General features: G+C 42.1%; 1 protein-coding gene across 1 annotated transcript; it reads right to left on the bottom strand.

Moving 5' to 3' along the window:
• Positions 1 to 2,122: 2,122 nt before the first annotated feature.
• Positions 2,123 to 6,992, bottom strand: LOC136101186 (C->U-editing enzyme APOBEC-1-like). The gene is made up of 5 exons (XM_071815152.1): positions 6,770 to 6,992; positions 6,257 to 6,284; positions 5,581 to 5,969; positions 4,221 to 4,339; positions 2,123 to 2,609 (listed from the first exon to the last, which is right to left on the bottom strand). The coding sequence occupies exons 1-5, from the start codon at positions 6,828 to 6,830 to the stop codon at positions 2,574 to 2,576; spliced, it is 633 nt and encodes a 210-aa protein (XP_071671253.1). The 5' UTR covers positions 6,831 to 6,992; the 3' UTR covers positions 2,123 to 2,573.
• Positions 6,993 to 22,471: the final 15,479 nt, after the last annotated feature.

The raw sequence follows: 22,471 nt of genomic DNA, 5'->3' as shown, positions 1-22,471 counted from the left end.
ATGTTAAACGAAACTGAGGAGCCCAATGGGATCCCATTTTTTTCCTCCGTTCTGCTGTATATCCTGATTTCTCTCTTGCTTTTTTTCCCTTGGCCACCATCCTGCTCTCATCTAAGGCTGTATGGCCTGGAGCTAAACAGATGAGTAATAGCTGAAGTTCAAAGCAAGAATAGGGTATCTCTTGGTGTGCCAGAAATAATCTCTCTTTCCTACAATAAAGACACTGTCCTCTACCTTGCCTGCCAGTAGACTATTTCATGCTAATAGTTCACTGAGATGTACCTTGGGCTGTCAGGAACAAAGTCAGAGGATTCACACCAGGGTCTGTACTTGCCCTCAGATGATGTTACAGGAAAAAGCAATTAATTTGTAGGAAGTCACCGTATTGCTGTTACAGGATTAATATCAACTTTGGGCTGGTATATCTTATTCCTTACTGGACTACTGGTTCTTTCTCATGTAGAAAATGTGGCTGGCAGAGCCCTAGCTTCTGGACCACCTAATCCCCTTCACCTAGTGCTGCTTACAGAAGGCTCCTGTTTTCTTTCTTGGGTTCTCTCCCATCAATCCACCTTCCCCTCCTAATTCAAATTCACACGTCATTTAATCTCCAGGCAATGTCATTGTCCTGTTCCAAAGACCTGAGGCATCCAACCTGCCATCTTTCTCCAGAGAGCTGGAGTTTTAGGGACAATAAGTCAAAGTCTGACTGTATATTTATTCTAAGGTACAGAAACATGGCAACACCCGCCAGCATTGTTAGAGTATTCCATGTGAACTAGCAATGTGTCAGTAATTTCCACACAGCTATGAGTAAAGCCTTCCCTGTGCAATGCCAGACTGTGAGCAAGATTCCATGATGCTTAAGTATTTATGGCAAGAGACATGGATGGGTCTTCAGATCTTGCAGATTTTCTTAACATTTCCATTTTTGCTGGCCATTGATGCTACACATTGCTGTATAGCTTTGTGATGTTGTACTTTCTAGATTCTCAGATGGAACTCAACTAACCTCTGTAGCATAATGAAGTTTCAAAGTAAGACACAAATGAGGATGTTTGAAGATATGTACATTGATCAGGCTCAAATCTGTTTACCGCATTCCACAGCAAGACCAATAACTTGAAAGTTATGGTTCTGAATAGTTATGGACCTTGGTGCACTCAACTACATGTTGATCAAGTGATTTGATTTCTTGCTAAGGAAAAAAAGAGCTAACACTAGAATGGCCAGAAAGAAGGCATGTGACATCTAGCCTGAGAACCTGGACAGTGGGAAGAAAACTTTAGACACACTATGCATTGTGTGGAGCAATTTTATTTGGTGGGAGAAACTCCCTAGCCAGCTGCACTCAGCTTTAGATACTCTCTTAGACAGCAGAGGGTGGAGCTGCTTACTCAGCCTGCAGCTTTCTGTCTGTCTTCATTGTCTGCTAAACATCTGGAGACTTTGGCATGGCCAAAGGATACTATAAGCATAAATCAGCTAGAAGAGATAGGCATGGTTCCCACCAGCCCCTGCCTTGTTCTTTAAATAATCGTTTCTGCCTGCATGTTGCAGATCACAGCAGCAGCACGCTCCCCAGTGGCATCACAGAATGGGCCTCCCACTTGAAGGGGTTGGGAATCATGAAAAATGGAGCTCCCAACAGGATTTGTTCAGATGTTTTGCGTTACTTGCAGTGCAAACTGAAAACTGCTGAAAGGCCCAGTACACCTGTACCTTCTTTTTGCCTTTTGCCTGTAGAGATATCTCAGAGCTTTCAATATCTCCTGCTGCACCATTCCACTCAGTGCTTCCAGCTGGAAAAGAAGAGATTCTGTACTGTGTTCCCCAGTTTCTAACAAACAGCTGGGATTCCAGAGTGCGGAATTACAAGAGAAGGATATGTGCCCAGGAAGTGAACATGAAAAGCAAAGTTTCCACAGAGCTGACATTTTCCACTTTATTATGTTGTTTCTACAGTCATAAAAACAAGGAGAATAAAATCTTAAAATCAAGCAATATAATCCTTAGTAATATAACTGTATTATTTTGTAATAAAGGCAGTAACATAATAGTAATAATATTACATAAATACAAATAGCATCAAGTATTTTCTGAAACATAAACATGTAGCCATAAAAGTGGTTTTAATAAGAAATTCTCAAAACCCCAGTTCATTTCTCTGATTACTTCTTCAGAACAGATCAGAGCAGGAAAAATGTTACTCGCTGGTCTCTCAAGAGGTTACTCACAGAATCTGATTGTAGAATCTGCAGACATGAAAGGCCTGATCCTGGGACACAGTCTCCATCCCCACTGGACTTTCAGGAAGCCTTGTAAAGACCCAGAGCACTGTGTCCTGGTTGCCTTGCTGCGTCATTCAAACTGCCTGATGGTTTGTCATGTGCTCTTTCTGCTGTGTGCAATACTTAGCAATGCCCAGCCAGTCCTAAGAGTCTTTTCTGGTGACAGTGTGAAACTCACAGTTCAAGGCTGTAGTGGGAAAGACTGAAAGAGGATGGCTTTTCAGTCTTGCAAATAATGTTATGATGCACAAAGTGATCTTGAAAGCATGCTGCTGTTGCTTGTCAGTACTTGAAGTTTGGCAGCAATGGAGGAAGCCCCTAGCAAGAGGAAAGAAACATGAACGTTCAAAATTAGATCCCAAAAGCTTGAGTTGTATCTTCAACATGATCCAGAATTTGAAAACACAGCATCTAGTTCAAGAGATCACTCTGATGCACATTCAGCATGTCAGATAGTCTCCCTTGGGACACAGCTTTCCAAACAACAGGATAACACCTTGAAATTTACTGCGCCATGTAAACCCCTCCTAGAAAAACAGATCACTAAGAAACAGAAGTTTGTCTGAGACAGCAAAGCAGTTGAGCAAGTGTCTGATGTTCAGCACGAGTGTCCAGGTGCAAGTTGCCTGGCCACCAGGGCTCTGCAGCAACCATCAAAGTTGCCAGGGGCACAGGGAAGGACAGGTCATTTGTTAGCTGGCTCTTTAAAACCAGGACCTGACAGGCCTGTTTGCCGTTTGATGCTGCCCAGGTAGCTGTGCCAAGTTAGCGTTAGTTCATCGGTACTCATAAGCATTTAGCAGACAGCTCTGTTCAGCTTCCTCGTAAACATCATATTATGCATTTGATTGTACATGAAGTGCTAAATTATTTAATCTCAGACATTAGGAGACTCAGGAAAGCTGAAAGCCAAGGTAAAAATATCTCCCAGTTACATTGAATTAACTACTTTTTTAGATCAGCTGACTGACTGGATAATGCCACTGACTGCTTATCCTGTCACCTGAATGTCTAATTCAAACAGTTAGAATTAGAAAGGGAATGTCCCAAGGTATTAAAAGAACTACATAAAGTTTGGAATGGGTTGAACTGAAATGAAATGTTTACCTTTTCCTCATTCAGAAATAAACCAAGGCATTTACAGTATCATACAAACAGGTTAGTTTTCTTCATTCAAAGTTTTAAGTTCCTTTCTGTATTATATGGTTCTGTGCATCCCTTCCTCTAGTTCCTGTCATTCATTCTGCTAGCCCACATTCTGCATATAGAGACCAATTCAAGCAAGAACTGGCTCACCCCACAAAGGGTGGCTGAGCCAGAAATTTAACTCCCATCTTGGTCTTCTCTCCTGTTCAGTAAACTAGCTTTTCTTTCATGTATAGTAGGATAGCAGGCCATACAAATAACTTTGGCAGTTGTATGAATTGCAAGAAATGGGGAAAGCAGATCTCAGTCCTATGATACTCTTACGTGTAAGCTCTGATGCTTAAAGCGAATCCACTCATCTGGGATTTTGAATTTGTTCAGAACTTAACTAAAATCAGTGGCCCTGTCCTGAGAAGCAAAAAGAGTGTGCTTGAATCATGTTTACACAGCTGAATGAGCTTTTGGGATCAAATAGCTCTAGTAGCTGCAAGCTACTTGTAGCTGATCATGTAAAGGGTTGAAATAATTTACCCCTTCCTTAGTGAAAGAACTGAGATTATTGCTAAATCTGTTCTCTATTCCTGGCTACAAAGGCACAATATAGCACCATAGTCCTTTGCAATTTCTTGCCCGATTGGCCCTCTGTTCATGCAGCATCAAGTCCCTGTTCATTTTTCCTACTATCATTTCTGCTAACACCATTGCTGGGATCCTCCAAACCTCCTTTTCCTGGGCTTTTTCATTACTTTTCACTCTCAGTGATTCCTTCAAGTGCCTACTGACCAAAAGGATCTGTTGGAACTCTATGCAATTCAGAAAGATGTGTAAAGCGAAGCTCCAGGGCAAATAATCATCTTCTCCATGTTGGCGTGTGACAAATATTTTCCACCAGTAACTGTAATCTGAGAAGAGAGATATGCAGTCAGACTTGATGAAAGGCATGCCTATTTTTTTCTTCTTGAATACACCAGAGAGTCACTTTTTTCTCAGTAAGACGAAGGTAACGGAATGGGCAGGAGGAAGGTAATCATCTGAGATTACTCATGCAAGGGACCAACAATGACTTGCAACTACACAAATAAATTAGCGGAAAGGGGAACCAAAACTTTACGAATAGCAATATGTCTAAAAAGGGGAATTGCCTGGGAGATAGAGATCGCTGCTGTGGCTTAGGCAACCCGTATCACAGACAGCAGATCAGGGCATGCAGCCAGAGCACATTGGCCAAGGGAGAAAGAACTGGTGAGTGGAAGGCTGCTTCTTTGGGAGGGACTGAAAAAGGAACTGGCACATGCAGTTGAGGCCATTCAGGCATACCTTTTGGCAGCCTTGTGCTTGATCACAGCAGCTTTGGGCAAGACAATAAAGTGGTTGCTTCAGTCATTAATCTGACTTATCCCGATGATCAGAGAAAACCTGGAGTGAATACTCTAATGTTTAGCAGTTTCATATTGATCTTAGTGTTGATAGGATGGCCAGAGCTTCTATCAGTGCTCTGATGGTATAATCCCAGAGACAGGTTCCCCAAGATAACATTCTTCAAGTTCACTTTTGACCTGTTAGGTTTTCTAGCTGCACACTCTAGTAGTAAGTATTCAGACAGGTATGTGAGTTTCATCTCTCCAAATGTATATTCCTTTCTGTGAGCTACTGGATTATTTTTATAGCTAAACATCAACAGGCAAGCAAGACATACATACAAAATGACACACATGCAAGACGTAACTGTCATCTGTGATGCGTTGTCTGAAAGTCTCCTTTAGATATGTCTCCTTCTCTACTTCAGCTATCAAGGAAAATCAATTACTTGCTGCAGCTGGCAAGCTGATCTGCATATATATGCCAGAAGGGACAGGTACTTTCCTACTGTCAGGATTTTTCACCTTATATAAAGGAGACATGGATGGCTAGAGAAAGATATAACTCTCCTTGTTCATGTTTGGCAAGAAGAAGTGACCATGCTGGTCCTGCAGCTGTATGGGATTGGGGAAAAAGTAAGGCAGAAGAGAGTGGCATTTTCACACTCACTAGTATTTCCCAATGCCAGTCATCACCACTATAACAAAGCACAATTGCTGAGAGTGCGCATAATCACAGAAATTTCAATCCACACCTAGGCAAAGCCAAAAAGTAGTTAGGTTACCTGCAAGGTTCATAATGTGTATAATGACTCCATTCTTTGCCAGGTTCCTGAGACCTTCCCGGTTACGGATATCCAGGTGCTTGAAGAGCTTGGCTGCATATATTTCCAAGGTCACATTGGGATGTGACTTCAGGAACTGCAGAATTTTCATGGAGCATTTCCCACAGGGAGTAGTAGATAAGACCCAGGTGATGGAGCAAGAAACTGATGGCATGGCATTGAAACAATTTTTCAAAAAGTTGACTTCAGCATGTTGGTTAGGATTGTTTGAGCACCAGTTCCTCCAGATGGTACCTCTTCTCCACCTGATTTCATACAGCAGGTACACCACCCTTGGTTGCTTGTCAGGCAAATAATTTCTTCTGAAGTCATTTGGCTGTATCTTCCACCTGTGACAAAAGTACTAGTGGTACTATGATCCTGACACTTCAATGATGCTTGGTTCCATTATGCATTGTCTGTTCTCAACATCAGCCAAGCCTCCCACTCTCAACCTTCCCCATCACAAATGAGCAGCTTGAAGAATAACACAATCTAATGACCTAAATCTGGAAAGGAAGATTGGGGAAAGGGATGATAAGAGGAAAACAAGGCACAAGGGATTCTTAGCTTTGCTTGTCTCTGAAAATTTCCATGAGGCCCAGGCAGCACACAGTGATAGAACCATATCTCTTACCTTTGGTTGTTCTCTCTGCATGCAGAATCTATATAGAAAAGATTGTGAGTCATTGAGGGTAGTAGATCAGAAAACACAATTTCCTCTACACCCACTGGCCTTGGCCCTTTCTGTCTACATCCTCCCTGTCAAATCTCCTTTATCTAGAAGGGCTGAATAAGTAATCCCTTCACAGGACGACAGCTGCTCTTAGATGCTGGATTGGTGGATTTCTACCTGGGAGCTAAGCTTGATGGTTGCTTAAACTACTCTTGTGCATGAACCCTTGCTCAATTTAACCTATTAGGGTTGACTGTGATCTTACTCAAGTTTAACTTCACCGATTTCAGCAATACTGCATCTGCTTTTCCCTGACAGAGCAGAATCAAATCTCTTCTCCCTTCCTATCTTTCAAACCACTTCTACTACGTAAAACTTGGGCTATTTTCCTGTTGGTACTCATGACATCAATCTAGACAATCAATCTTTTTTCTTAGTATGAAACTGTTTCAAAAGCTGAAAAAAGTATCATACCTGCCTGATTATATATATTTTGTCTTTTGTGGTGGCAAAGAAGTTCTACCCTATGTCTCATTCATCCTTTCCCAGCTGAGGGTCTAAATGAAAAGAATTGCAGATGAACAAGGCTAGTTGTTTTTTTGGTGGAAGTCTATCCATACCAAATTTAAGGATCTAAGAAACCTCATTTTATTGTAGAAAATTATTAATATACTTGGAATTAAGATACTAAAGGCACTTTTCCATAACTCTTAGCTCTTTAAGATGAGGAATTAGGAAATATACACAGTGAAATTGCATTCCAGCAGAAATAAAATAGTGTTCCACATCAACAGAGGCCTGATCAGTTCCTTGCACAGCTTCATTGCACTGATTTTGAAGAGGCATTTTCTAGTTATTTATTGCATTGGAAACAAAATAGGTGAAAAAATAAGCCAACTAATTTGCTCCATTCTTAACTGCCTTTGAGAACTCTTTCCACATTAAGAGATCTTTTGGAATTTGAATTCTTCCTGCCTAATGACACATCAGTGTTAACAAAATGAGGCATTAGTATTTTGAACCTAAGTCTCAAGATGCAGTAATGCATTCAAAGAGATGGCACACACAAATCCACAAGTGCCTCCTGTATATTTTCATGTACAACACATACATTTGTCTGTACTTACCAGTTCCTTAGATACAGCTACAGTAAATATCCACACTGAATATGGAGAAATAGACCTGCTTTTCACATACATGCACCTACCTCTATTAGTGACAGCAGCCATGGATAATTCTGGATTTGTCTGTCAGCTCTTGGGTGATGGGTGCTTTAATAGTCTTACATTTGTTTCAGTTTCTATTCCCAAAGGCTAAACTCTGGATGTTAGTAATATTACTCAGCTGAATATTTCCTCCAGGTGACTTGCTCTTACGCAAGTAAACTATCCCATCAGACGAAACTGAGAGCAAGTTCCTGATAACAAAATACTGTAAAAGAGGGTGAGTCTCATTCAGAAGTGGATCTGTGGGTGTAGACAAGGTTGCCTGCCAGAATCTGGAACTAACAGGTGAGCCATTTTTTTGCAGCACAGAGCAGAAAGCATATCTCTTTACTACCGCTAGCCCCAGAATAGAAAAGCAACTCTGTGAAGGGGTTTCGTTAGAAGGAGATATGTTGTTGAATTAGTCAGGCCCAAAGGAATCTCAAGGCCACTTCAAGAAGCTGAGAACAGAATCTGCTGTGAGAAAGAGGGGCGTTTCTTCATTAACAGGGCCTCAGCATGGCGTGAGTCGTTGGACCTATCATCGGTGGGGCTCCAGCGTGTGGACTGCCCATGATACTCATTTAGCGAATCCATGCTTGGAGCGTGGATTCGTGTTTAGAGAATAGTTGCGTATATAAGGAGACATGTTTCTGTAATAAATGGCTTTGGCGTGATTCACATTGAATCGGAGTGCTGAGTCCTTTATCGTTCCAACAAATGGTGACCCCGACGTGATACTCCGAACGGTGTCTCACTAAGGTCGGGGAAAAGCCTGGAGCGGCCCAGCCGGAGGCGGCTCAGCTGGACTGAGAGCCGGGCGGAGACGTACGGACGTTCCGCGGATAAATTTTGTTGAAGAAGGCCCCGGGAAAGGTGAGCGGCTGGGAGCAGGAGGAGGGAAGAGTGAAGTTATGGGGCAGAATGTATCCTCTGAGGAAAAAGCTATAGTTAAGATCCTCCTGCATATTCTCTCTATGAGAGGACTTAAATACGAAGAAAGTAACATACGTAGACTGTTGGTTTGTTGTAGAACTAACGGCTACCCGTCAGAAGCTGAGAAAGCTTTTAAAATTGAATTTTGGGACGATATAGGGCAGAAATTATGGGATAAGGTTAGCGACGGAGATGAAGCTAAATCATTAGCGACTACATGGAAGCTTATAATTTCCACCTTAAAAGAATTTAAGGCTGAGCGGGCTGCGGTTACTGGAATTTTTGCAGCGTTACAGCCTGATAAGAACTCTAAAAATAACTGTGAAGCTTACCCAGTTCGTGTTTTCGATACCCTCCTTACTCCATCCCCTGTTGTGCCTTCGGCACCCCCAATGATACAACAGTCTGGGGCGGAGGGAGGAAAATTACCGAGTGGATGTCCTCCTGTACCATCACACGACCCTGGAGAGACCAAGAAGTCCAAAGAACTGGAGTCAGATAATTTGTCAAAAGGACTGGTGAAAGTTGAGAATGCTAAAGTCGTAAATAAGTGTAATATCAATTCTTTTACTGATTTGTGTCCGCCTTCACCGCTTTCTATCCTTCTAACGCCTACAAGAGAAAAGAAGGAGCCGCCGGATAAGAACTGGGCAAAAGAACTGTGTGAAAGATCAGATCAGCTATTAGTGAGTGAATCCAACAGTCAGCCATATCAAGCTATGAGAGAGGTGCCTGAAACCAACAAAGCAGCCAAATCATTTGCAACTGTTAATCAGGGTCCCAATGAGAATTACATGCAATTTATTGACCACCTTCAAGAGACCATCAATAAGCAGATTGAAAACTTAGAAGTTAAGGAAGCACTGGTGTTGAAATTAGCAGTAGAAAATGCTAATGTTTGCTATCAGCATGTTATTTGCGAGTTTTACAGTACATATTATGTGTTCCTGTGTACCGTCTCTCTGAAAATCAAGCAGCTTGTCAGGAATGTGAGTTAATTGTTTCACTAGTTGTTTTTAAGTGCGCCATAAAACCTTCTGCCTGCTCTTCCCACTCAGTCTGCAAGCAGCCCTTTGCTTCCCCCCCGCCTCCCCCCCCCCCCCCCCCCCAAGGTTTTTACTTGCAAGATGGGGTCAGGAATGATTGTTTTCAGTTGTGTTCCTGAAAAATCGGTATTGGGAGGTGTTTTAAAACATAGAAAAGCACTCGGACAAGAAATCATTAAATCTTTTCAGACAGTTTTACAGGCAGGGCGATTTGAACTTCAACAAGCTGAGAGAGACTTAATTGATAACACACAGGTCAGAAAACTTGTTAAAGTCTGCAAGATGCTTTCCTTATTAACCTGTTTTCTTTGTGGGTATCTGTTTAAGAATGCTGCAATTTTGATAGGTCTTTGTTACATGGTACGATAAGTTCACAGTCTGTTAAATCATGAGATTCCGTTGACTCAAAATGTGCATTTTGTGATAATACAGAAGAACATGAGTAATTTAGTTCTTTACTGCATGAATGTGATGTCTATCCCTGTTTCTCTATTAGGACGAGATGTGTTAGGACAACTAGGAGCAACTCTGGTGACAAAACAACAAAATTTCTAGAAGTGGTCATTGATGATGGGCGACCAGTACTGAAATGACAGTGGAAAAATGATGATCCAGTATGGGTAAATCAATGGCCGCTCAGTGAAGAAAAGCTCGCCCATGTCAAAGAGCTAGTACAGGAACAGCTTGAAAAAGGGCATTTAGAGCCGTCTACAAGTCCCTGGAATACTCCTGTGTTTACTATTCAGAAAAAATCAAAGAAATGGAGGTTGTTACATGATCTTCGAAAAATTAATGATACCATGGAAGACATGGGAGCATTACAGCCGGGATTACCATCCCCTGTCATGATTCCAGAAAATTGGCAGATCTTAATAATTGACTTGAAAGATTGTTTTTTCACCATTGCTTTGCATCCTGATGACTGTAAACGTTTTGCATTTTCCATAAATTCTGTAAATAAGGCTGAACCTGCGAAAAGGTATCAATGGGTAGTTTTGCCACAGGGAATGAAAAATTCCCCAACTATGTGTCAAATTTATGTAGCTTGGGCCTTGCAATCAATCAGAAAATCTCATCCTGAGTTAGTGATTTACCACTACATGGATGACATATTAATAGCTGGGGAAACTTTTTCGACTGATTTGTTGATAAATGAAGTATCTGATACCTTACAGCATAGAGGATTGCAAATTGCTCCAGAAAAGGTACAAATTCAACCAGCATGGAAATATCTTGGTTGGGAAATTTCTCAGTCCACAGTGAAACCTCAGAAAATAGTATGTCGGCCTGTCATTCAATCCTTAAATGATGTGCAGAAACTAGTGGGTGATCTGAATTGGGTCCGGAGCATTTGTGGGATCACTAATGAGGATTTAGCTCCAATTGTAAAACTGCTAAAAGGGGATAGTGACATTAGCTCTCCTAGAACGCTTACTGCTGAGGCGGATGCTGCTCTGAAAAAGATTATGTCCAAACTTGTAAAAGCTTTCAGCCATAGGTGGAACCCAGATTATGTAATTGGACTACTAATTGTAAATAATACTAACTATCCTTTTGCTCTCATAATGCAATGGACAACTGGTAAGGAGCCGTTAAAGATCTTAGAGTGGGTGTTTTTGCATTTTCGACTCAAACGAACCATTACAACCAGGGTTGAGGTCTTTGCTCAGCTTATAATGAAAGGTAGGCAGAGAATAGTCGAAATTTCAGGGGCTGAGCCTGCATATATCATTGTTCCCCTCGTTTCAGAATATTTACAGTGGGCTTTGCAGAACTCCTTACCTTTTCAGATTGCGTTATTAGATTCTCAAGCCTTAATTAAGACATTTTCCCCTCCACACAAGTTAATGTCAGTTTTGAATATGGGATCAATGGAGGAGGGTCCCCCTCTTCTCTCAGAATTTCCTGTTAAAGGACCCACAGTGTTCACTGACGCAGGGGGTAAAATGCAGAAAGCAGCAATTACATGGAAAACAGATGGAAAATGGCACGATGTGATACTAACTGACCTGAAAGGATCAACTCAGCATTTGGAACTCAGGGCTGTAATAGAAGTGTTTATCAGATTTGCTCATAGCCCAGTGAATATTGTTTGTGATTCTTTGTATGTAGTAGGTGTGGTAGCTCGCATTGAAAGATCATTGCTCAAAGAGGTTCAGGATGCACAACTGATGTCTTTGTTCAAGCAACTATGGTTGTTGGTCGAAGAGAGACAACACCGATACTTCATAACACATATCCGTAGTCATCTGACAATTCAAGGCAATTTAGCTGAAGGAAACCGCCGAGCTGATTTTCTTGTATCTCCTGCCTCGGTTCCACCTCCAGTAGATAGGTTTGGGCAAGCAGTACGCTCTCATAGTTTCCTCCATCAGTCTGCTCAGGTCTTACAGCGGCAATTTTCATTGTCCGAAAGTGAAGCCCGAGGTATTGTTAAAAGTTGTGCAGATTGTCAGCGCATCTCAGTAGGGCTGGGTGCAGGAGTCAATCCAAGAGGATTAGGAGCCTTGGAATTGTGGCAAATGGACGTCACACATGTCCCTGAATTTGGCAGGCTGAAGTATGTGCATATGTCTATTGATACATATTCTTTCGCCATATGGGCCACTGCTCAGACTGGTGAAACTAGTTCACATGTGCAACGACATTTACGTTCTGCTTTTGCAGCTTTGGGAGTTCCTGCACAGGTCAAGACAGACAACGCACCTGGTTATATCGCCAAAGCTACTGCCACCTTTTTTCAATTGTGGGGTGTTAAGCACATTACAGGGATACCAAATTCTCCTACTGGTCAGGCCTTGGTAGAAAGGATGAATCGAACTCTCAAGCATCAGCTTGACAAACAAAAAGGGGGAACTGACTGTACTACTCCACATGACAGACTAAGCAAAGCATTATATGTCTTGAGCTTTTTACGCCTTCCGCAAGGGTTCGACATTCCACCTATGATTCGTCATGGAACAAGCTTAAAAGGACACTTGACAGACCTTAGAGAAAATCAATGTCAGGTCAAAATACGCAATGGAGTTACTGGTGAATGGGAGGGTCCTTTCCAATTAATAACTTGGGGAAAGGGTTATGCTTGTGTCATTACAGACCAAGGATCAAAATGGATTCCTGTGAAATGGATCAAGCCATGGCTGAATAAAGACAACAAAGATTCGACAGATGCAGAAGGACAGGAGGGAGATAAGTTGTGAGAATTGTCTCAAATGTAAACCATTAATTCTTATTCAGTGTTATAGATGCTCTTAGACCCAGTGGTCTAAAAGCTTATTAGTAAACAGATAAGGTACCTTCATAGAGAATGCTGATTTGAACAGATAGTAAGAGTTCCAAAAGGGTGATATTACAATTAGATAATCTATGCATAGATAAGGTAAAAGTATAAGATATTTCTACCATGGTAACCTAATTTAGCAACTGGTAAGGTTTTAAAAGAGATATTAAGATTAAGCTATAGATCTTTTAAGTAGGTTAATATAAGTTTTAAGATATTAATTCAATAATTAGCATATGAATAGGTTAATATAAGTTTTAAGATATTAAGTCAATAATTAGCATATGCTGATGGTATTAAGTACGTTACTCTATAAACTGCGCAGTTATAGATCTTTTAAGAATTTAAGAGAATATATTGTATTAAGTTGTCTGACTATTCTAAAATAGTGCGTTGGTAAGGTTGTCATAAGTAGAATTAAGGTTTTATATATGATATGAAGGTTTGAGTATAAGCAGATAGTTGTTTAATCTTATTAAGTAAGGTTTAGCTACATTATATGTAATTGTAATTATGTTGTTAATCACGTGTCCTATGTTGCAGTGTATTTCAAAGACGATTCAGCATGCTGTTTAAGGGGCCTGACTAGTTCAAGAACAAAAAGGGGGAATTGTGAAGGGGTTTCGTTAGAAGGAGATATGTTGTTGAATTAGTCAGGCCCAAAGGAATCTCAAGGCCACTTCAAGAAGCTGAGAACAGAATCTGCTGTGAGAAAGAGGGGCGTTTCTTCATTAACAGGGCCTCAGCATGGCGTGAGTCGTTGGACCTATCATCGGTGGGGCTCCAGCGTGTGGACTGCCCATGATACTCATTTAGCGAATCCATGCTTGGAGCGTGGATTCGTGTTTAGAGAATAGTTGCGTATATAAGGAGACATGTTTCTGTAATAAATGGCTTTGGCGTGATTCACATTGAATCGGAGTGCTGAGTCCTTTATCGTTCCAACACAACTCTTCTCTAGCCACTCCAATGCACCAAGAGAGACAGAGGATCTACACAAATGGCATCAAGTTACAGAGCTGTGACATGGCAGATAACTTTTCTGACACCCAGATATCATCAGAACATTGAGCAGAACCCAGTGTGTAAGGACACATCTACAGCTGTGGTCAGCAACTGGGCAGACACCCTCAGGCTAACACTAAGCAAGCTGCCCAGCATCCAGGATAGCTATGGCAGTGGACAGCTTTTTTGTTGGGAAACACCCAGATATTCATGAAACTTCACAACTAAGAAGAACTCTATACTCACATGGGCATCCTGAGAGCAAGACCTGAGTCAGCTGGTGAGTATCTGCAGAACCTATTGGTCATGACAGTTCAGTGGTGTAAAAAGACTAGGCTTTTTCCAGTGCCCTGAGAAATCTCAGCATTATGAACTGGGCATCACCTTCCTGTGATCTATTCTGCAACTCACTCAAAATGCAGCAAAAAAATATTTTACCATTTAATCTGAAAAACAAGTGAAACAATGCTAGTTGTTAGTGAGGAGCTTTTTTTCTGACTGACACACCCAAAACTGGCTCGCAGAGCAAACGGATTAAAAGAAGAGTTCTTCATGTGGCTTAGCTAGAGATGACTGTACTAAGTCAGTGTCTGTTACTTAGCGTTTCCTCTGGTTTTGCGACACAATTATTTTGTGACCTGATGCAAGTGGCAGAAATGGTTCCCTGGTGAGCCTCCCAGGCATGTGCACTCCTGGAAGAGAAAAACATTGCCTTCCTCAATGCCAAGTCTGACTTGGGACTATATAACTGGAGAACTGAGTTATCGGTATTCTCTCAGGCCAGCACTCAACATTCTATTGGCAAAAAATACTAATTTTCCTGCAAGGGCAGAACAAACAGAAGTAAATGTGAATGGTGTAGTACAGAGGAAGGAGGGATCCAGGCACTGGCAGGGCCCTCTGTGAAGCAGAAGCCTAGTCATGGCAGATTATCTGGCAGTGCAGTGCCAAAACAGGATCTGCTGTCAGGGCCTCTTCTGTTGCAAGGTCACCACTCACTTCACAAAACAGAACCGTTCCCTGGTGTTTGCATTAGTTCATACCTTAGGAAGAGGGAATGGGATCGACTCAGACACTCAGAAAGTTCTTGAAACAAAAGTGTTTAACTAATATGTTTTTAAGTTCATGGACATGATACTCACTAAGGCTAGAAATGCATTGATACTACAGTATTTTCTTCATTGCCTTCTCTCTGCAGTAGATATTTAAAAACATGCAGTTATAAATTAGGCTTCAAGATGCTTAGTCTGATCTGCAAGACATGGCTTGATTAGCAGCAGTGCTCTGTAGCAAGTTCCTGGTGTAAAACCAGAAATGTGTCACAGAAAGCAGAGAGAGAAAAAATTAGCCAAAGCAGAAGCAGGGAATTTGCAATACAACATTTCCAGGTGTTTCCTGGAAGCTGAATGTGCTCTATGAGATGGTGAAAAACCAAATGGGAAAAAAAAAAAAAAAAAAGGAAATTTCTGACAGCCTAATGTGAGGAAAGGAATCCCTTCCAAACCCAGAAACTGGTTCAACCCTAACAAAATCAGAAAGACAAAGTTACAACACAAGTGATTTTTCATGCCTCTAGAAGAACTTGCATATCCTGTCTATGTGGAGCAAACTTCAGTGCTTCAGAGGATGAGAGTAACCTCCAGCAGGGCCACATATCTGTGTGGGAAAGCTCGTTCTTGGCTTTCATGAGCAAATAGCTGTAATCCAGTAAGCCTTTAAGCTGCTACATGTCTGTAGCAAGGGTCATATATCTGTCTGAGACCTTGTTTTACTCGCATAGCTATAACCAAAATATTTTTTCTGTATTTCTCATGCTGTCAATTATCTCTGCCTACAGAAGCTGCTTAAGGCAATGTTAAAGATAAATCTGAAGGTGGTTTGTAATGCTGAGCTACTGGTAACATCTGAATATATCTGAGATCCACTCCAGCAAATGCATTTTTTAAATAATCATCACCACCTTTGTATACATACCTCCTAAATATAAATGCATTTTGGAGGAACATACACAGCAAAGGGCACACAGAACAGTGGACATACACTTACTCAGGATTCCTTTAGCCTCTAGGTTCCTTAGACCTTCATGATGTTCCAGATTTACTAGGATACTCACCTAGAAACCTCACAGTTTTTTCAGAACACTTTGTAGAGGGCCTCCAGCATATACGCCAGGGGATAGAGAGGTGGACAGAGCAACTGGGAGCCAGCTCTCTACAGGTGTCTCCCTGGAAACAGATTTCAGTATACCAGTCCTGCAGCATGGCAGTGTTACAGTGGTGGTGTCTACTGGATGTACCACTCCCCCAGTTCATCTCTCTGAGCTGGGTGTGTCTCAAGAGGACAGGCACGTAGTTTGCAATTTTTCTCAAATGTCTTCTGGCTGATTTGATGCTTGAAGCCCAAGGTGTATGTATGGTAGTACCAACTGCAGCGTCACACTGAACAATTTTATTCTGCATAAAACACAATTTTGAACTGAGGTAAAAGTCATAGAAATGCAAAAACATGGAAGAAATTAGGAAAGTCAGGCAGGACAGAGAGAAGAAAGGAGAGCGAGGGAGAAGGAAAGTTAGATCAGATACCACAAAAAAAAAACCAAAAAGGGACAAAGTTTGAATCAGCCAAGATCCCAGTTTGCAAACCTCAGGTTTTACAGGTACTGAACTTTCTATTCTCTGGCTGAATGATCACCCAGTGGAAGTCCGGAAGCAAGAGGGAAGGCAAAACTTTAATGTGGCTAAAATCTTGGGACTCATGCCACAGAGGCTTAGGTCTCAGTCTCGACTTACAAACTGCCTTCTGAACTTAATTTGTAGTGGTAAATTTTATGTCAGTTCAAGTGTTCTACTGCTGGCGTATTTGACAGTAAAAGGAAAATCCACTGTATGTTTGTTTGGATTTGAGTTTTCTCAGTAGACTTCCACATGTTTATGGAAAGAAAAAATACATAGAGCCTTTTGAGATTTACAGTGTTAACTTCAAATTTTTAAAATGGCTAAAATGTGTCTGTGTATGTCCTGGTTTTGCTTAGAACAAGACCAATTCTCTGTTAGTGAATTTTCCTTTCAGCTAGGTTCTTCTAAGTAACTGCATTTTTCCGAAGTTGACTGCATGTTTTTCATACAGTGTTCAGTCCAGAGCTGATAACACCTGATATATACAGTTTTACTGAGCTAATGGTAGGAATGATATCGACAAAAACCCCAGGTTTATCTTTTATTGCTATAGCAGCCAAGATGATTCATAAATTTCACACATTCCATTCGTACTTGCAGGGAGGGGTGGACAGGTGACCCAAATTGACCAACGAGGTATTCCATACATGTCACACACAGTTTAAAGCTGGGAGATCACAAGGGTCTCACTCTCTTGACTGATATCTTGGCCTCCATGGCCAACATCTGAAGAGGACCCTGCCTGTTCTCCTGCCTGCAATCCTGATCCTTTCCAACTTGCAAGTCTCTCTCTCTTTTCCTCCTATTCACTTTCTGTAGTGGGGAGGAGGCGGCCACACTTTATTGTTGCTCTGCAAGAAACTGTGACAGTGTATGAGTACACACTCACACAGATATTTGCATATATAGATATGCATAATAATGCAACAGCATGTATAAAAACAAGCTCGTAGATACACAAATACACATGCTTAGCAACATGTGAGTTTACAACTCTGATTAATAAGCACAACCACTTATGGCATTTTATGTCTCCCAGAACCTTTCCTCTGCAGATTGCACAGCGTCACCAGACATTACTGAGACTTTTGTCATGTATGAGACGTAAGAGATTAAGATAACTGATGATGCCCTACTACTACTGGGTGAGCTTTATGAGTCTGATGCCAAAGAATGAAGTGGAATGGCAGCCAGCCACCAGGATGTGTGGGCCAAGCCCTGACCCAGGCAAAGTCAACAGGTGATCAGTGAGGAGTCACGTGTGTGTTTACTTCAGTATTAATTTTTCTTAGCTAAATAAAACATTCCAATCTTTCACACTAACTGATGAGACTATAGAAATCAGAGAAGTGGATCAAATTAGGTTTCATGAGGAGTCAGTGTGAAAAAAGAAAACCTGCAAGTGAATGTATCTGTATTTTGGACTATGATTTTCTAAGCAGTTCTTCTACAGTCATCTCACATTACTTTGCATCACAGAAGTTCTACATATTTATCTTTCTGATTTTGCCTTGTTTCTACCTCTTTGTTTTAATGCTTGTGCTGCGTCAAAGCACTCAGCAGAATAATAAGTACCCCAAACCTGGTCGATATCAGAGTGTCTGTACTCCCTTTGAGTGCTGAGTATGGCATATAGTCATCACACAACTGGCAGAGTTTTAAATAGCAAGAGGGACAACAAAACCAGGTGGACCTCACTCAAGAGAAAGCAATGATTCATCTCTTCTTTTCTTATCAGTCATACCAGAGAGTGTTCAGAGCAGCTCGAGGAACTTTCAGCACTGAGCTTCTCTTTTCTAAGCACTCAGGGATTGCTCAATGGTGACCATATGGTTAAACTCTACACAAAATTCACTTGTAAGCTGTTTCTCCCATGGGAGGTAAAACCTCTAGCAGAAGCAGAAAAATGTCTGCCAGAACTAGGAGTTACAACCATTGGGCACCGTCGAGGATGGAGTAATGTGCTTCATAGCAGCCTGTATAGTGTTGTGGTTTAGCCTGGAGATGAAAATGGTGTTGATAACACACTAACTTTTTAGCTATTGCTGAATAGCACTTGCGCAGTGTCAAGGCCTTCTCTGTTCCAGACTTTGCCTCCAGCTAGGCTAGGGGTGGCCAAAATGCTGGGAGGGACCACAACTGGGACAGCCAACCCAAACTGACCACAGGGATCTTTCATGTAATCTAATGGTATGCTCAGCAATAGAACTTGAAGGTATTTTTTTATGTTTGCTGTTGCTTGGGGACTGGCTGGTCATCAGTCTGCTGGTTGTGATTGCCTCTGCATCATTTGAGGTGTCTTTTCTTGGTTTTTTCCCCTTCACTTATTAGACTGTCTTTATCTTGATGAATGAGTTTTCTTGCTTTTGCCCTTCTAATTCTCTACCCCATCCCATGGGGCAGGGAGAGGGGAGAGCAAGCATCTGTATGGTGATTAGCTACCTGCCAGAGTTAACCCACCTCACTATCTCATGTCCACAGGTAAGCTAGAAAGCCACCCAACTTGGACATCCACAGGTAAGCTGCCAAACAGATCTTGTAAGAAGTTTTCAGAAGACTCCAGAGATGTGGGGTTGTTCCGCCAGAACCTTAACTGTTCAGACCCTGTGTTACTATGTAAATAGTCTCTCCTTGACAGCTAACACTCCTTCTCCTGTCGCTGACATGGAGTGGGACTGTGAGATAGGAACATGTATGTTTAAGCAACAGTAAGTGCTTTATTATATTTCTCATAGCAGAGGCAGGAGAATCTTCAGGGGACCATCTATCAGTAGTCTTGATATCTTTGAATTTAAACAGTCATGGCATGTGGACCAGGGGACACCTGGTAAAGCTGTGGGATTACCCTTCAAGGGAAGAGATTCAAGGAATGCAGCTGAAGCAGTGAGTTCCAGTTAGCTTTTCCCAAGTTGAAGCTGTGTTGCTTAGGCCAGTCAGCAGTACAAGGAGGAGTCACACTTGCTGCTGTGATGGTTATAGATCATGTTCATTGCATCTGAGTAGATATTAAGAGAAGTGAGGGATTAAAAGGTGGATATGAAGCTAAGCAGTGTTTGTGAGCAGCAGATGGCAGAAGTGGAAAACAAATGAGGTGGAAATCAAGATGTATCAGGGAACTGTGAGGGTGGAAGGGCAGAACTTACATCCAAAAATCCAGCTGAGCTGTCATGGTTCACTCAGATGAGTACAACCAATGGGGTCAACTGTAAATGCTTGTCAGATCCAGCTATGAAAGTGGCCTGTAAATAATCTCCAACTATCCAAATAGTCTTAGCTCTGGTTCTATGGATTAGGCATTCACTGATCACAATGCTGCTATGGAAAGACCTCACTATGGGGTAGACCGATAATGGGGGTGGTAGTTGGAAATAAAGGGAATTATGATACCATGTCTCAGCAACCTGCCCTGTCACAATTTTCTTGTCTTATCTTAGTCATGCATGATGCTGACAGGGAAGCCATGCCAGATCTCACCACTACAATTAACACAGATTGCAGATTTGGAGGCTAACACATTTACTCTTTGACTTGTAAGACAGGCAGGGCTGCAGGGTGGGGAACATATCTATCTGCAGCTCCTTTGCCACAGACTACTGCCCAGTCCACAATCCACCTTCATCAGAGACACTTAAACTGAGACATTCTGCCTCTCACCACCAGGGCAAACAAGGAAATGCCAGTGCAAAGCACTGTGACTCTGCATCACATCTCCAGGGCTGCAGATCAGGAAGCAGACCTGAGCCAGGCTCCCAAAGCCACTCCAGGAAGATAAAGCTCTGGCTGCGCTGTGGGTCTGTTCAGACCTCTGAGATGCTGCCAAGTGACCATTCAGGTGCACAGGTGGGACAGCACATACAGAGCATGCTGGCACAGGAGCTCTGGTCTGCTGAAGGAAAAGTTCAGGTCAAAACAGTGATGGACAGGTCTGAGCCTCAGCAGGGCTGCTGCAGGAGGGAGACAACAGCACTTTTTCCCAGTAAGGAATAAGACTGTGAGGACAGCAGTCATCATGCAGTGCAGCAAGACATGGGCTTGGATGGGAGGTAGGGAAGATGTAAGCACATCAGACAGCCAGAATGGAGTGCTGGATGAGGCCTTACTCTGCATATCATCCATAACCTCTAAATAGCTGAGTTTAAGCACAAATTTCTGTCCATAGGACACTAAAATGTCACATGCATCTAACAGGAAGAGAAAGGCCACAGTGCATAAGGAACAAGCTGTGACTGTAGAGATGCCACCTGGGACTGGATTCAGGCCCTTCTGCTTCTCTGTATACAAGAACTAGAAGGCATTCAAGTACGTAATGTCAACCCTCAGCTCCCAGATGTTTTTCCCAGCCTCACTTGCATGTGCCACATGATTAAATGGTAGTGCTCCAGCCAGCTATGGCAGCAACAAAAGCTTTCTCCTGTTTCATGACTTGACGTTTGTCTCTGCCTGTTCAAGAGAGACAGCTTCTGATTTCTAAGTTACTACTGACAAGTATTGCTCAGCCATATCATTCATATCAGACCTATCAGGTATCATTTGGTATGTTTATTTTTACTATTATTTTAGATACATCATTCTGTATTTTGTTTTCTTGTTCTCCCATGCACTCTGGGGAGAACTGAGCTGAACATGAGGTCTCTTCTTGACTACTGTTTGACCACAGACTGATTTGCTAGGCAAATGTGACTAAAAAAAAATGTCTTGAAATAAAAATTTCATCATAGTGTAATAGATAAGCAGAATCTAGACAAGTGACCAGGTGTCCAGAGACACTGTTTTCTGTGACAAAGTCACAGCAGCTCTTGCCAGATATTGCTATGATGCAGCAAGGGCCAGCTACTCCCTAAAGGATAAGGAGGCAAGACCAGCAAGATAAACCAGACATCAAGGAGGGAACCTTGCTACCCAAGGGCCATCCCAATGTGTCCAGAAAAGGAGAGCAGGGCAGGTCCAGGACTAGAAGCCAGGATCAACCAAGTGTCCAGATTTTCAGGCAGGTTCATGTTGATAAGGCAGGTCCTAGGTCAAGCTGAGAAATCAACCCTCAGGTCAGGATCAGGTCCTGTGTTGGCAACCAAGGTCACATACAGACACAGTCATCACTGACCTGATACACAGAGATGAGACGGGTCTGAGATCAACCCAGAAAATCAGTTCACAGGTCAGGAAACAGATCAACAGGATCCATGGCTGGCCATGGGCATGGACATCGGCACGGGTGTGACAGATGGAGACAAGCACAACTACGCCTTAGCTCAGGCAGGGACTAATAGCATAGACTTGAGCTTAAATGCAGCTGCTGGGCCATCTATGGGCAGTGTGCCAGTGGAAGCTCTGGGTCAGGATAGTCAAGGCAACTAAGGTTTTTTTAATGTGTTCAGGGCCCTGGAGACACAGACCATAATAATTGCCTTCAGTTTTTATTGTGAAAACATTCAGGGGTTCTTCCTTGCATGTGACATAGGAATGTCACAACCTTGCTTTGGCCAAGAGCTGGTTACAATTCAAACAGGAGCTGAGTGTGGTAAGCTACAGCCAACAGGACAACATAAATGAGAACTAAGCATATTGAGCCTTGGCATGGACAGCGGATCAACAAGCAACAGAAACATGCCCAGACCTGCTGGGAAGGTATGCTGTGATATCAATTTAATGGCAGTTTGTGCCAACAACTAACTACAAAGACCTTCAGCAGCAGAGACTGAGGGAGAACATTTAGTCCACTTTGAGCTTAGAAGTTTCACATTGTCTATGTTTCTCTCCCCCTCATAACAACTTGTGTGATCAATTTTCTCTGCATCTTTAAGACCAGCTTGCAAGCATCAGCTCCTGAACTTATAAGATATAAAGACCCGTATGTAAACAAGATGGCACATCTACTAAAGCAGACATTACTTAAATGAGGAGTGCTGCCATTTTGTGAGATAGAGGCTGTCATCTCCTAGTTTCCATAAGCCAGATCCTCTTTAGGCTATATTGGGCCAAAACTTTGAGTAATTCTATTGATTATGTTAAAATATTAGCAACACAAATGA

The sequence above is a fragment of the Patagioenas fasciata genome, chromosome 1, assembly GCF_037038585.1.
Source record: "Patagioenas fasciata isolate bPatFas1 chromosome 1, bPatFas1.hap1, whole genome shotgun sequence".
Lineage (NCBI taxonomy): Eukaryota > Metazoa > Chordata > Aves > Columbiformes > Columbidae > Patagioenas > Patagioenas fasciata.
Note: the sequence above shows the minus strand (reverse complement) of the source record. Positions and strands in the feature narration are given on the sequence as shown.

What these genes read in the sequence shown, in the direction of transcription:
- LOC136101186 (XM_071815152.1), bottom strand. Translation starts at nt 6,830, where the DNA reads ATGAGACATAGGGTAGAACTTCTTTGCCACCACAAAAGACAAAATATA. An exon ending in TGCAGAGAGAACAACCAAAG is followed by an intron (nt 5,970 to 6,256) that starts GTAAGAGATATG and finishes CTTTTGTCACAG; the next exon opens with GTGGAAGATACAGCCAAATG. An exon ending in ACACATTATGAACCTTGCAG is followed by an intron (nt 4,340 to 5,580) that starts GTAACCTAACTA and finishes CTCTCTTCTCAG; the next exon opens with ATTACAGTTACTGGTGGAAA.